Source organism: Chanos chanos, chromosome 4 (genome assembly GCF_902362185.1).
Source record: "Chanos chanos chromosome 4, fChaCha1.1, whole genome shotgun sequence".
Classification (NCBI taxonomy): domain Eukaryota; kingdom Metazoa; phylum Chordata; class Actinopteri; order Gonorynchiformes; family Chanidae; genus Chanos; species Chanos chanos.
In genome coordinates, this window is record NC_044498.1 from 45,654,034 (window position 1) to 45,669,508 (window position 15,475).

A 15,475-nucleotide genomic window follows, 5' to 3' on the forward strand; every position below is an offset into this window, starting at 1 on the left:
ACTCTTCACAGTTTAGTGAAGAAGTCTTAACTTAGACACCTTAAGCACACACACACACACATACTGCAACCAAACATCAGTGCATCCACAGTCTTTCACAGCCAGCAGAACAATTCAACAGAAATCCCTCTAACCAGAGGAGGAAATTAAAACTACTTTAAAACAAAAAAAATCAAATGGGTTAATTAAAAAATACACTTTCCAATGCAAAAAAACAACAACAAAAAAAAGAGTAAGTTAAATAAAATTCATGCAATTTCTAAAGTTGTAATGTTCAGGTTTTTTTTTTTTTTCTTTCTTTCGAACTGACAGAGCCTGTGAGAAAAGTGCCCTGACTGTTACGTATTGATCAATTACAGTGTACAGTAATACAGCAATTCACATCTTTTTAAATATACAGGTTGGACTTCATGCAATAACAGATCCCCTTTTGAAACAGAACTCCTTAAGCACATCGGAAACCCCAGAATTCAGCCAATTGAAAACCTATCTGAGTTTTAAAAAAAGGCAAAAAAAAAAAACCAAACAAACAAAAACCAAAACCCTTGTACACACACACACACACACACACACTAAAAAACAAGTGACATTGAGAGACTTAACTTAAGATGAGGGTTGTTTAGAAAGGATGTAAAAATGGGTCAACTGATATGAAAAAAGGAGGCTGTACATTGCATGAATGCTTTTTTTTTTGTCTTCAATCAGTCAAGTTTCCTATCACAAGTCAAAAAAAAAAATGTACAGGGGCTTAAGTAACAGGATCTTGGAACTTAGAGTGGACTTCTTCTGAGGGTTTTAAGACCAACTTACGCTCTGTCTCTCCTTCTCTCTCAGGCACAGACTCACACAAACAAACACACACACACACACACACACACACACACACACACACACACACACCAGGTATGATATTTGCAAATTAAAGTAAAGTAGTGCACTGTATATACACATACTCATGAGCTGTTATGTGTACAGGTATATATATGATCGTAGTACCCGTTTAGTGTATAAGTATTTCACTTCCTCAGTGTATTACCTGAAATCTTCATATGGTTTCCATGGCAGGTGTTCCTTGAAATCCTGGAGTGTACAGAAGTGTGTATATACACATATTTTGAGAGGAAAAAAAAAAATCAAAAGTAGACACGCATGTCACGAGAAAACATGTGGCTACCACAACCAGCACCCACGTTTAATACGAAAGCTGAAGGAAAGAAAATCAGAGAATAAACTAAAAAAGGACCAGAAAATAAAATAAAAATCAGTAGTAACATTTTCATGTGCTAGTAAAGTGCAATTTAACAAGATTCGCAATGTACACACAAGAAACATGACTGATTCAGACCCCTCTGTCAACACCCATAGCTCTGCCCAATTCTTTTCTTACCTCTCTGCCCAACAATGCCTTTCAGATCTCTCTGTTTAACTTAAAAGCAGTTCAAAAAAAAAAAAAAAAAAAAAAAAATTGGTATTTCGTAGCTTTCATTTCCAGAGTTCTTGCGAACTATCCTCTAGCGCCCAGTCTCTGACTGTAGGCAGGTTGAGAGCCTCGCTCTTGACCGACAGCGAATTGACCAGTTCGCAGTGAAACTTGCGGATGTGTCGGTACAGGTCTCCTGACTGCGTGAAACGGCGCTCGCACCACTTACAAGCGTGCGGCTTCTCGCGCGTGTGCACGACGGCGTGCCGGCTCAGGTTGTGCGAGTACTGGAAGCTCTTGCCGCAAGTGGTACAAGTGTAGGGCTTCTCGCCCGAGTGTGTCCGCTCGTGGCGCTTGAGCGTGTACATGCAAGAGAAGGTCTTGCCGCAGATGGAACAGGTAGGCACGTTCACGTCGCCGGCCGGCTTGGCCCGGACTCCCTCCTGCTCGCGGAAGTGCGTGCTGAGGTGGATCTGCAGAATGTGTGGGCTGGGGAAGACCTTGTTGCATAACGGGCACATAAAGATCTGCGTGTGAGGTGGACCCAGCATGCTGGAGACGTAGGGCAGGAGTGAACTGTCCACTCCGCCTCCTGCCTCCACCTGCGCCCGCTCGCTTTCCGCGCCCAGGACGTCGTTGTCGTCCTCGCCGGCCTTCTCCTCCCGCTCCAGTTCTCCGGCCAACGAGGCCTCGCGCAAGGCCGACAGGTGAGCTTCCAGGCCCAGCCGTCGCTGCACCGTGTGGCTGCTGTGGTTGCCGTTGGTGCTGGGAGTCTCCTTGACGCCGCTGTGCTCCATCTCGTAGTCGCCGCTAACCAGCTCCTCGTCGTCTGAGCCAGTGTCTTTCTCCACCTTCACCTGTACCAGAGTGTTCTGCAGGCTGTCTGGCGTCGCTGAGCCGCAGAAGTAGGGGTTGCCCCCGGCCACGGCTTCACCGGGACCGCCCGACAATCCTGACTTGACAGACAGGTCGAGAACGCAGTCGGCGTCGGCTGACACCCTCCTGGATGCCACCGAGCGGCGGGAGAGGGAGCCCGTGGAGCTGCTGGGACTGCCAGCCGGGGACTTGCCAGCGTCGTTGCTGTGCCGGTCAGCCTCCCTCGGGCTGGTGGCCGGAGAGGCGGCCCTGTCGGAGGGAAGGTGCATCCACATGCTGCCAGGCTCCTGGAGACAATCGCGCTTGGCCTCCAGGTCCTCGTCGTCGCTGTGCAGCAGGTCAGCGGTCGCCGGCCGGCCCGTGCTGCCACCCTCGGAGAAGCTCTCCACCTTGTCGGAGCAGCTGGAAGCGTCCTCCTCCCTCTTGGTGCTGTCGGCCTCCGCCGTGGCTTTCTGTTTGAGCTTCTTCTTGCAGACTTTGACAATGTCGTACATGTGGAGGTAGCTGGCAGCAGCCAGCACGTCCTCCACGGGGAGGGCTTTGAACTGGAGCTTCCCCTCGTACATGAACTCGAGCAGGAGAGCGAACGCCGGGGCTGTGACGATGTCACTGTTCAGATGAACAATGTCCCTTTTGTCCAGCTGGTCCTTGTAAAAGAGATGGAAGTACATGCTGCACGAAGCCAGCACGGCACGATGGGCTCGAAACTGGGCATCGCCAACCAGAACAGTGGAGTCACAGAGGAAACCCTGATGCCTCTGCTCGCTCAGACACTGTAACAAATGTCTGCTGTGGTCTGGAAACTCCATGCTGTCTTCATAACCTGCAACAGAGCGCAGATGTTAGTGAGGCCCCTCAGAACAACAATTGTTTTGTTTGCAGCGCTGTGTGTGGAACTTCTCTTTTCCCACCAGTGTTAGTCCCGCTCTCGCTCCGTGCACACAGACAGACACACACACACACACACTCACTCACTCGCTCACACTAATTCTTTCTTTCCACCCTCCCTCCCTCTCTCTCCCCCCCCCCCCCCATCCCTCCATCCCTCCATCCCTGTGGGAACATCGGAAAAATGTTCACCACAAAGCCTCCACAAAAGGATTACAACCATTCAAGTTCAAATTAATAACATCTGAACCTCAGAATCGTCATTTCTGGATTATTTTGCTGTGCTTATCTTCTTTCAACGCTCTCGAAATACTACATGCGTTCACCCTTGATTTCGTACGTGTCTTCATCTTTTAAGTTGATAAAGGCTGTGAAGGAATTTAACACCGAATCGTTTAAGTAATTTAAAACTAAGCCAAACTTAATCTTAAAGAATAATAATATAAAAATAAAACCCTTTTAACATTCCCTTATAAAAAAAATGGTAGTATCCATGATGAGTTTGAACTTGATATGAACATGACAAAGACAGAGAAGCTTAGAGTCCTGATCACACAGATTTCTACTTAAGAGTCGGGCTCCCCGTCTTTACTTTCAACACTCCCAGTGTAGTTATTTTTAATAACCCACTTCGGCTGGGACGTTACGTTTAGGTAACAGGATTACAGGTACACAAACAGCTCCTGAACATGCTCACCCCGTATACGTGAAGAAAACTAATTACGGCGATCTTTAAGGTAAAGACATCCAGGACAGTGGCACGTCGATATAGCTGCGCACCATGAAAGTGGCAAGAGAGTCACCCAAACATGCCTGACTTCTAACTTTTAAAGCCCGCAATACAGTTAGCTGTACGTTTTTCCAAACTGATATAAACCACTCACAGGAACATTTATAAAATATAAGTCACACCTGTTACCCGCGGAAATAGCTTCTGCCTCAAAAAATGCATTGGCACCATATTCAACCAGCGCACTTAGACAAACTCATTTGAATCTTCATTTAAATCTGATTGGAATACCACGCCAAAACCACCCCCTTTTCACCACCACTACCACCCCCCCCATACCCCTCCTTTTAACAGCGTTCAGATCTTCCTTAATGAGGGGCTTACAGGGGGGGACCGGGGGACAACCAACCCCTAGCCAGCCCCCTTGTCCTCTGCCCTCCCCTTCCCCAAATCTTTCGAGAAATGGAACATCCTCCCCAAAGTGGCAGCTTCTCAGCAGATTTACAATACAATCACTTTAAGTGCCCTGTAGTCTACATCTATCCTAATCCTTAAGATGGCTAAAAATAAAGATTGCAGGACAGCTCGCAAGGTAGCAGCGATCAAATTAGGAGACTGCGAGGACGGAGAGGGACGGAGAAGTAGGCTTATGAACATCTGATCCAGCTGACTGGGGCCATATGGCAGCTGCTGCCCAGATAAAGAGATTAAGACTAGGAGGAGTGCGATTACAGCTGTCTAGCCAATTCAGGCAGCTCAAATCTGCAAGTTCTAAATTAGTCACTACCAACAGAAAAAAAAAAAAAAAAAAGAGGACAAGTGGGAAAGACTGACAGAGGGACGCAGAAAAAGTAATTTTACAGTTGTATTAAAACACGTCGAAATAGTTTAGTTCATGTTTTCTCTTGACTCCACATGCTGATGCCATTTTCAATCCCACTGTCAAAAAGAAAATACAAGAAGTCGCTTACATAAAATGACAGAAAGGAAAGGAAAAAAGAAAGGAAGAAAATTTGAGTGGAATGGGTATGTCCTGTGAGGACTTAAAGTCATAAAGTAAAACTTCACAAGTAAATCATTTTTGGATTATAATATACAAATAAAAACCATTTTTTTAAAAAAATTCTGAATACTCAAGAACAAAAAAAAAAAAAAAGTTTTTACATGTCATAAACAATGTCTTACATCTCTCATATTCCCAAATATTGTTAAAGCAACGGAAACCACAACTGAACAACTACTATCACCACAACGCGACTGAAAACTGAACCAACAAACAAATGGATTAAACAAAAGCTTGCCTGGAAACCTCTTCCTGACAACAGAAACTGTCACCGGTTGACTGACTAGTTACACTAAACCAAGATAAAATCCTTCACTTCACCCAGCTTACGTTCAATGTCAAAACGCACAAGACGCCTCAATACAAGCCAGCAAAAAAACCTCAAAAACAGCCTTCTAAACTGGACCCCCCTCCCTAGTACAGTACCTGCAGTATGCATCGACTTGATTAAGTCCGCTGTTGTGGCAGAGCTCCCTTGCAGAATCAATGAAGGGGTAGAAGGAGGAGGAGAGAGAGAGAGAGGGAGAGAGAGAGAGAGAGAGAGAGAGAGAAAAAAATCAAACTGCGAGGGACAGATGCAAAGTGGAGGAGATGTTGGAGGGGAATGCGATGCCTCCTCCTGCACACAGATCCGCACACACACTAACTCCCAGTCTGTGCGTTAGAAGAAAAGACTGGGGGATGGCAGCCTGTCAGCTGCTCTGACATCATGTTCAGATGGAAATGCTACCTCCAGCTGTGCTCCTTTTAGTGCCATATGCTACTCCTCTACACTCTTGCCACCAGCCTCTCCTTTATACAACTTTGTTTCTCTTTCTCTCCCTTAAAAAAAAAAGAGAGGGGAAGAGAAGTGTGGTGAGGTGATTCTGTAGAAAACTAGCCAACTCCTCCTACTTGTAATCTCCAAGCAAAGGAGAACTTTAGAAAATAGGTCTGCGTGAAAGCCGACACTTTTTTTCTAACCTAGTTTCCTGCACAGAGAATTTAAATACCCTCCAGTTTTCTCTCTCTCGCTCGTTGCTCTCCTTCCAGTAACCATAAACAAAGGCCAGCACAGCACATTTGCAACTGACAGATCCACGCAGCTGATATTGTTTTCGACTTCTTTATGGTTCAGTGGCCGCGCCATTACCGTCATTCATTTAACTAACCCTTTGGACATCTGACAGAGGAAAAAAATGAAATAAGGAACAATGGGAACAATCGTATAGACCTCATGAGTGGGATTCTAACAAAAGATACTGTATTTCTTCATTAACCAACTTAGACTTACAAGTCGAAGTCGGGTTTGTAATGCTGCAGTAGTTCCATGGTTTTGCGAAACGATATTCCCAACAGAGTCATGCAGCAGAAGCTAAATATGATCTGTGTATCCCCTTGTTCGTGGTATCGTACACTAACAGAACAATAAACCTACGGTTTATTTAGTTTACTTGGACTCCTGTGTTGTCTAAGTTGCATGCGTTATATTTTAAACATTCAAGCCGCACTCTTTATTGTGTTTTAATGTCAGTATGTAGTTTTAAAAATACCACAGTTTCTAATTAGAAGTAATTGAAGCATTTTACGAGAAAGCAATCAACATTTTTTGAGGAATCGGTTTGGGTACAGGGGCACAAACGAATACCATGTAAATTAAACTCCTGGCTGAAAACACACAAGAGAACCCCTGTTTCGGGAACTTGCCTCAAATTCAAACTTCAAATGATTAGTCGCAAAAGAGTATCACATTTATTCGTGTTTATTTCGTGTTTAACTAACTGTAAGGTATCTAGAAAAATTTTAGAACCTTTGAGATAAACTTGCAGAGATGAAGTAACGGCTGTACAATGTGTTTACATCTACGTCCTCGCACTTTGATTTTATTAAAATATGGAATGTAAACTTACATATAACACGAGCGCGAACCTGAAACCGCTTTCGTTAGATGCTACGAATTAGTGCTAAGTTAGCTGTGTTACTTCTCTCGAAACTTAAAAAAAACCTACCGATTTGCGATATGTTAATCATCTGATTAATGTCTATTGCCTACTGCTCCACTTCAGGGAAAATGCACGTACTCTAAGCTGATCCTAGAAACTGAGACGGCTACAGTCGCGTAAAACAACAGACGACATAACACAACATTCACAACACTGGCGACAATGTTTCTCGCACACCCTGACCCCGCACATTGAGGAAAAGCTAGCTCCAGCTAACAAAAAGTAACCGATCAACCTGCAATATAACATTTCTCTAGCAGGCCCAGATGCTTAAGCCAATCACGCGACACGGTCGCTAGCAACTATTTTATGTGTGAAGACAACAGTCGCTCGAAAAGGGTCGGTACTTTTTCTCCTTACAAGCCACCCCTTGTTTAACCCCTTTCATCTCCTTAAACAGAACCCAATAATAAAGGCACTTACAGACAACAAGGTCCTGCGTCTTCCTGTTTCCCCTGTCAAATCCTCTCGGCTGAAAAATAACTAGATTGACTTTCAACAGCTTTCCATAACAACCTGCAGTGGCAGGAAAGACAGGGCAGGCGAGCGGAGAGAGAAGAGCTGCGGCAGCCAGATGTTTCCGAGCTGTTGCTACTCAACTCTCCTGCAAAGAGGAAGCAGTTGACTGGCAGCGTAAAAGCCAATCGAAGAGGCGATAAGAGAAGCGAAGGCAAATTGGAAGCAGCCGCTAAGGGGGGGAGAGGGAGGGCTGTCTCTTCTCGGCGTAGGTTGACACCAGGCAACAGTGAGAAAGCAGAAAAAAGGCCAAACGAACTGGTTCCTCGAACAGACTAGCGCAGAGCACAGAGCAAGGGAGATTGCGCAATGTTACGTGGGTACTGTAGTCATGGGGCGACCAACGGGGGAGGCAGAACAGGTGCATCTCTTAACTTCCCTTACTGTTCCTCAGAAACCGGCGATCATTTATGAAGCCTGGAAGAACAGTAATAATATTAAACAAAGATCGGAGGGGGCTGTATTAGAAATGTTTTGTGCTTTTGTTCGGTTGTTATGCGAATTCTTTTAGACCACCCTCATTAAAACAGCTCGAAAACCGTCAAAAAAGTTTCGTAACATATTCACAGCAGATGACTGTTTAAATACGGTATATCTTGCGAGACGTATTGTAAAAGGACAAAGCACGGTAAGCTACTCCATTCATTATAGTTACCAGCTGCATGTCGAACGTTCAAATGTAGCATATTTTCCCATCATTTATTCAATGACTTGCTTATCATAGCAAATTAAATTATACCTGTTTGATTTCGAGGTCTCATATAATTAGAAAGAAAAAAAATTGACCTTTAATGGCCTTTTGTTTTTTCAGTTGTAGCTGTCAGTGGTAATATATTTATATCTAGGTTATATACAGTTACTCACGAGACACACAAGTTATTATGCTCATGAAATGTGTTTACAGCCTGTAAAACAGCAATTGTACGCTGAGATCGTATGTAAATAGCAACATTTGTTTGTAAATAATTCAACCTAAATGCTTAGTCTAAATCAGTTTATGTATGCAAAAGCTAAGATCAGCAAAACATGCTTTCTATAGACAGACAGAATGATAAATTAGTTGAGCGGTATTTTTTGTGAACACCACAGTAAAATCAGACGTATGAGTCATGCGGTGGATGATAAACAAATACGTTTAGTGCATTCAATTAGTGGTCAAATTGCACTTAACACATAGACAGTTCAACGGCGTATTAAATACGCCACTTGAATTTACTGGTGTGTTAGTAATCTTATAAAATATTTACAGCAATCAAGAAAAGAAAATAAATGTTTTAAAAACAAGGAAAAAACTGTTGTTTAAGACGAACGCTCAAAGGGAATAAGCTATTTCAAACAAATATCTGATTCTGCTAATATATCACTACTCAGCAAACACCCCTCTGAAAAGAATACGTCAACAGGTGAATATTTGCTATGAAGTGGATGAGCCGTGGCCTCACAGATGCGCCAAGGCAAGTTCACTCAGTCATGAATACAATCACGTGTTGCTCATATGTGGCTGTGAAACGCAAGCCTGCCCAGAGCATTTACGCTCCCACATTCACTCTGTCGAATTCGTCCCAGTAAACTAATTGGCGTTACTAATACATTTCAAAACAAACCACTGTCCTACCAGGTCTGGAATCTTAACATAATGACATTATGATTTAATGCAAATAATGGCCTCATTAGGCTAATGTGCCAAATGGGTTTACACACACTCACAGGCCCCTGTTTTTTTGGGGTTTTTTTCATTCCATCTATTGTAGTCTCCGTGCTGCCTAACTAGTCTATTCCTCAAGATGTTAAAGAGTATTCAAAATATTTCATGAGTCTTTTTTGAAGTATACCAGATAGAGTTTTTACATTTCTGTCTTGTACATGCGCCATAATAATTATTAGAGGATACGTGATTATGCAGCTTTTAATGCACCTGATTTTCACCAGTATGTGACATGATGTGTTCTCAAGGAATTTGGTTCAACCTCTCTGTCAGTGTGTGGTGGCTTTAATATACATGACAAACATCACTTTCATTTTTGTGCGACGTGTGTGTGTGTGTGTGTGTGTGTGTGAGTGTGTATGTGTGTGTTTGTGTGTGTGTGTGTTTGTGCCTGTATATGTGCACTTCACAATTAAAAGTCTCCCATGATGAGCCCAAACCTTTTAAGTCTACTAGCCCTGCACTGTAACCAACAGCCCGTTTTGATCCCAAATGTTTTTCTGGAGATGACAGTCCCTTGAATGAGGCTGTGCCGTCAGCATAGCCAGCCTGATGTTTGAAACGATATTTACTGCGATTCTCTCCATCTGTTCAGACTGAAGTGAAAGATGTTAAGACTTGCCTCCTTTGCCACTGAAAGCTCTGTTTTTGGAAAGTGGTGAAGGACTATGAAAAGTCATTTTTATTATTTCACCTTTATTACAGGAATATTTATATTAAAAAAAAACCCTCAAAAAATGTTGTGTTTGTACCCATATTTGAATGGTTTGCCCATGAGAAACAGATAACAAAAACCAAACAGGACTGACTTGTTTTGTGTGTGTGTGTGTGTGTACTGTGACTTTAGTTTATTGATTTATTTTGTATTATACATGAATAAAATGATAACTAGGGCACCATGAAGAGTGGAAAAATCCTATTAGAAATCCTAATATGTCCACTCTTGCTGTCTCACGATTTTTTTGCTAAACCTTTAGGCTGTTATCCTCAGTCATGTATTCAATTTAAGTGTATACACTGTGGTTGATCAATGTCCCTTCAGTATCATTTCATTTTGAATCACCAATGAATGAATAAATTAACTGACGAAAAATAGATAGATAGATAGATAGACAGGCAGGCAGGCAGGCAGATAGATAGATAGATAGATAGATAGATAGATAGATAGATAGACAGATAGATAGATAGTTAAATCTATTGCCTTCAGTGTAATAAGAATCTAACATATACTCGTTTTAAAACTGGTTCAGCTGAGTGTTCTCTAGAGGGTTCTGGCATTGTGGAAAGGAGAGCAGTTTATTTCCATGGTGAAAAATTACAGCAGGTGCTTTTGCATTCCTTCCTCTTGAGGTCACTGTGGAATCCACGTTGCAGAGCGGTACATTCTCATTACACAACGCAAATGCTCAGGGAGCATCCGTGATTACCAAAGACCTAATTAGTTCTTTTTTTGCACATAGTCGCCGCTTATCATGGTATCAGGACTTAATTGTATTTTTGATTTTTCTTAATTGATGTGTCTGAAGTAGACTTGTGTTTGTCTTTCCCAGATAGATAGATAGACAGAGATAGAGAGAGTGAAAGAGAAAGAGAGAGAGAGAAAGAGAAAGAGAGAGTCTGAAAAACACAAGGGTATTACTGGTACTGTGTCTCTCCAAGACCTTTTCATCATGGTACAAGAGAGACTGAAATCTGTGTTCCAGGATTATGCTAATAAATGTAGCTGGGAGGTATGAATTTTATGGGTGGTGTCTGCCATTAGACAGGATTAGGCAGATGTTGATACACTGCCCTTTTGATGGGATTAATCACGCTCCACAGCACAGAGGAATGGTAACATCCAGTCACACAGCTGCACAATCAGGGTCTGTGTGTCAGGTAATGAGAATACCTAAAGCTATACCAAGACCAGTCAGAACCCAGACAGAAACAAGCATTCATAGCCGCTACACATTATGCATACAAAACCCACCATGGAGAATAACTATGTGTGGATTACACTTTCATGCTTGAACCACAGCATTTTCCTAAATTAAATACGAATCATTGTTACAACATGTATGTAATCTAATAAAACCTGCTAATAAAGGTAATGTGTGCAACTCACTACTCTCTTTTTATGGACTCCCTGTATTCCTGTGCAGACCAAAGGGAGGTGTCCCACTTAACACCATGTGGTCTGTTTTCTCTCTCAACATCTGGACAGGGACTTTGTATGCTGGACAGTCATAAACCAGGTTTGTGAAAACCTGACAGAGAAAGGTTCCACTGAATGATTTTCACTACCAGGGACTGTCTGGTGAGGAAGCTGTTTGTTTAGATGCATAAATCAAGGTCTATGAAAACAATCATGAAATATGTTGGTTATATTGAACCAACGTACCAAAGCAAGGGTCAGACAGTTTTACCAGTAGTTACAGCTATCTGTCCCTCACTCGCTCTCTCTCTCTCTCTCTCTCTCTCTCTCTCTCTATATATATATATATATATACATACACACATGAAAAAGGAACGGGTTTTTTTTGTTTTTAGTTTTGAGTACTCCAATATTGAAAAATGTACTCGCCGCTGTTTTTGTGTGTTTGTCAGTCAAAACAATCATACTTGATGGTTGAGTTAAACACTAAATATTCTATTCAAACCACATGTGTTCTGATTAAATGTTTGAATAACACAAACATCTATTTAGAAGTGAACTTGAATAGAATAAACAGCATATACTGCGTGGCAGCACTTTATAAATGGTACTTTACCATGCAACCTCAAATCACATGTTGATTTAGCTGATATTCATATGCAGGACAATTCTGTGGTCACTGTATTGTTTCTCTCACTTCTCTTTCATTACCATTTTTCATTATTTTTAGACATCAAGTTTTGAAAGGCATTCTTCACTTTGTTCTTCTGCAGAACAATTCTCTTTTAACCTGTTGTTTAATTACAGAGTAATATGTGTTGTCATTACACGGCTGTGTTTTATATACATTGTCCCGTTGTGCGAAAGCTACTTGCTTCTTCTTATCTTCAGCTGCGACTCAGTTATGGGGAAGAATGTGTTAACGTGGTACTAATTAAACTGTTAGATAATTGATTACTAATTCAACTTTTAAAATATCTACAAAACAGTTGCCATAGGTTTGCACCACGCAAAAGTAAAAAAAAAAAAAAAGAAGAAGAAGAAGAAGAAGGGAAAAAAAAGGGCAAAACGAACCGGTTCCTCAAACAGATTACCACAGAGTGCGGAGCAAGGGAAATTCCTTAGGGTTGTTCATTAACTATCATACACTGAACGAAACACTAAACGAAAATCAAAGAAGTAGCACGAGACATTTTCGCTTACACTCCTCACTTCTCTACGCCTGGCGCATTCAGCTGACTACAGAGAAAGTGCCACTCCTGGGAGAGGGGAGCGGGGAGGGCCCTTTCATCAGATGGCCGATCACAGAGTCTCTGGAGGGGAATATGAGGATTGTTTATCTGGAGCTGAGCCTTAGCCTCCTTCTCTGGGGATTCGGCAGCAGCGCGGCGCTCCATGCAACGGGCAATCCCACAATTATTATAACTCATAACAATTAACATGCCATTAAGCACCCAGCCATATGGAGGAATCCGCTTTCACTCAGAGAGTACATGTTGATGAATTAAGGTTACCACTCCTGCGACGAACATTCCAGTTCACGCTGTGGCTCACACTTCTTGTCTTTCGTTGTGCACATGATGAATGAGGATGGAGATACGCTCTATAATTTCTTATATTTCACATGATATTCATAAACAGCAGGAAAAATGCTGATGACAGGGGCTCAACCAGTGTCTAGTACTGTTATCATGCTAATTTTTCTAATGTGTAGTGACAGAGACAAGGGTTCCTATAGTATGACAGCATGAGCCATTTACAAGTAGTTAATGATCTGCATTCCTGTGCCTTTTCAATGTACATTGCTCACAATAATTATTTTCTTCACTCTCATTTTGTTTCACACTTTCTTCTAAACCTGTAAAACCACTCCAGTGCTTTTCCTGAGGTTCCTGGCGTCTTGCGATCTTTACTTTTTTTGGGGGACTGAAGCGCTTTTTGGGAGGGCTATCATTCGCTTGAAACGTCCTGTAGAAGAGAGTAAAATATCTTGAAAAAGAGAGAAAAATTTCGTTGGACTGTCGACAGTTGATCCGTTGACATGGAGTGCTCTCTCACAAGTGAGAACGTTTCCGTTTAAGATATACAGTGATCTGGATAAAAAGCAAAGCAAGAAGGAAGGGCAGGGACACCGTTGCCCAAAGTGAGACCATGATCATGGTAAAAGAGCTGGTAACATCAATGTACAGGTGTTTAAAAGGCAGTTCATTAAACAACTGGTTTAAAAACCTGAGAACCTGAAAGAACCTCCTGTGTCTCGGTCTCATCTCTGTACCCAGGAAAACACGTTTTCTTTTTTTTTTTCAAAAGCCTCTAAACTACCGTAAAATGTGTCAACCTTGAATAACTGGAATTAGAGATTGTTATGACAAAACAAGTGCACTATATTAACTGTCAGTGTATTTTCATTCTACAGAATGTGGCTGTATCCACAAATTTGCAGTTACTATGCAGTGGAGAGAGAGAGAGAGAGATAGAGAGAGAGAGACAGAGAGAGAGAAGGAGACAGACAGACAGACAGACAGACTGAGAGGCTTTTCCTTCACTAGAAGCATACACTGTACACAGAAATTGACATGGACAGACTTTCTGTGGATTTTCTTTAGCTGTCATGTCACACTGACACAGTCTCTTGATTCCTCTCTAGTGTGTATTCCGATTAAGACATATTTGTATCTGTAGTTCGACACCTACGGTAGCTATGATAGGTTGGTACCCTGTAATTTAGATCAGTTCCGTCCACTGACTTTTCTTAAATTCACAGTCTCCGCACAATATAGAAGGGCTGACTGATCTGAATGAGGCTCTGTACTAGCTGGCAATGTTGAGTTTGAAATATTGATCTGTGATCTGTGTATTCTGCTTTGTCTCTTATTGACCACAGATTTCACACTGAAGTTCTTCTGTCCAGTTTAACTGAGAGAAGAGGCAGTTACATCGATGCACATGGGAAAGAATTAGATCAGTAAAACAAGACTGTGAACTGCAAGAATTACACTACGCCCACAGAGATATGCAATAATTGTCACTCACTGCTGAAAAATGACTGCACATTTACAATTCTTCTTCTTACATGGATTGTGTATATATTAACTTCCACTATCCACTTCTTACTTTTAACTATTTATCAAGTCTGTGGAACGATCTGGTAGCTTGATTAACATCATTTAAGAACAACATAGTAACCTCTGAATAATTCATGAACTATCTGTCTTGCACGCACCCTTCTTATTGGTCTGGAGAACAGCTGTTCTTTCCCAGAGCACAGTACAGGCCTCTTGAGGTGCAGCATCTGTTTGGGGTGGGGGGGGGGGGGGGGGGTTGGAAGGGGGACATTCTGCGGGGTAAAAGTATCGGGAGGAAAACGCTGTATGTTTAACTCGTTTATCTACAGATGGCAAAGATCAAACTACGAAGAAAACAGCAGCTTTGTTTTGGATCTATGATGTCACGCACATCTGTCAATCAACCGTCTCCCGTTAGCTGATGCCTGAAGTGAGATTTTGACCGCAACATTCGAGGAAATGCCTCATGTGAATTTTTCTTATAATAATAATTCGTTCGAGATTCTGTGAACTCACCTCTAGCAAACGACTATTTCCATTTTGATCAGCGCCTAATTCAGTTGCCGTGAAATATCATTTGCCAGTATACTTTCTGTTATTTGTCCCTTTCACTGTCTCGGTACCCAGATTGGACTCCCCACCCCTGTCATTCTACTGCTCTCTTCTCCAGAGCTGATGAATGAGACCATCTTGTCTTTTATCATTTTTTCAATACTGTCACTGATATGCCGGTCCTCACGCCAGGCTTCATGAATGCCCTCTCCCAAAGACATGGCTCTGAATCAGGCCACACGCCCCTCTCACTCTCCCGGGCGAGGCTGTAGCTCTGATCCGTGGGGGATGTTTTGATGGGGTAGGTGGAGCACAGATGCAGCGGCAGCCTTTGCATTGCTGGAGGAAGAGATGGCTGACTACCTTTTGGCTTGGAGGCGCCATTAACCAATTTGCCTTCCAGATGTCCATCAGCGAGCAATGGCCAGCACTGTGCCACTCTCTGCAGCTCAGACCAATACATCTGGGCCAGATTTTTACACATACAAACACACACTATGTCACACACACATAGACTCACATACACGCAAACGTACAGACG

At 42.4% G+C, this 15,475-nt stretch overlaps 1 protein-coding gene across 3 annotated transcripts; it reads right to left on the reverse strand.

Moving 5' to 3' along the window:
- Positions 1 to 1,482: 1,482 nt before the first annotated feature.
- Positions 1,483 to 7,481, reverse strand: zbtb18 (zinc finger and BTB domain containing 18). Of its 3 annotated transcripts, none has more exons than XM_030772498.1 (2): positions 7,383 to 7,481; positions 1,483 to 3,119 (listed from the first exon to the last, which is right to left on the reverse strand). In XM_030772498.1, the coding sequence occupies exon 2, from the start codon at positions 3,103 to 3,105 to the stop codon at positions 1,483 to 1,485; it is 1,623 nt and encodes a 540-aa protein (XP_030628358.1). In that variant the 5' UTR covers positions 3,106 to 3,119; positions 7,383 to 7,481. The 3 variants fall into 3 exon arrangements, with proteins under 3 accessions (XP_030628358.1, XP_030628359.1, XP_030628357.1); XM_030772499.1 differs by lacking the exon at positions 7,383 to 7,481 and adding an exon at positions 5,404 to 5,425; XM_030772497.1 differs by lacking the exon at positions 7,383 to 7,481 and adding an exon at positions 4,097 to 4,145.
- Positions 7,482 to 15,475: the final 7,994 nt, after the last annotated feature.

Bases quoted from the DNA above. Each gene is read 5' to 3' on its own strand.
- zbtb18 (XM_030772497.1), bottom strand. From the start codon at position 4,145: ATGGTGCCAATGCATTTTTTGAGGCAGAAGCTATTTCCGCGGGTAACA. The intron at 3,120-4,096 runs GTGTGACTTATA...GCTCTGTTGCAG, and splicing joins GCTATTTCCGCGGGTAACAG to GTTATGAAGACAGCATGGAG.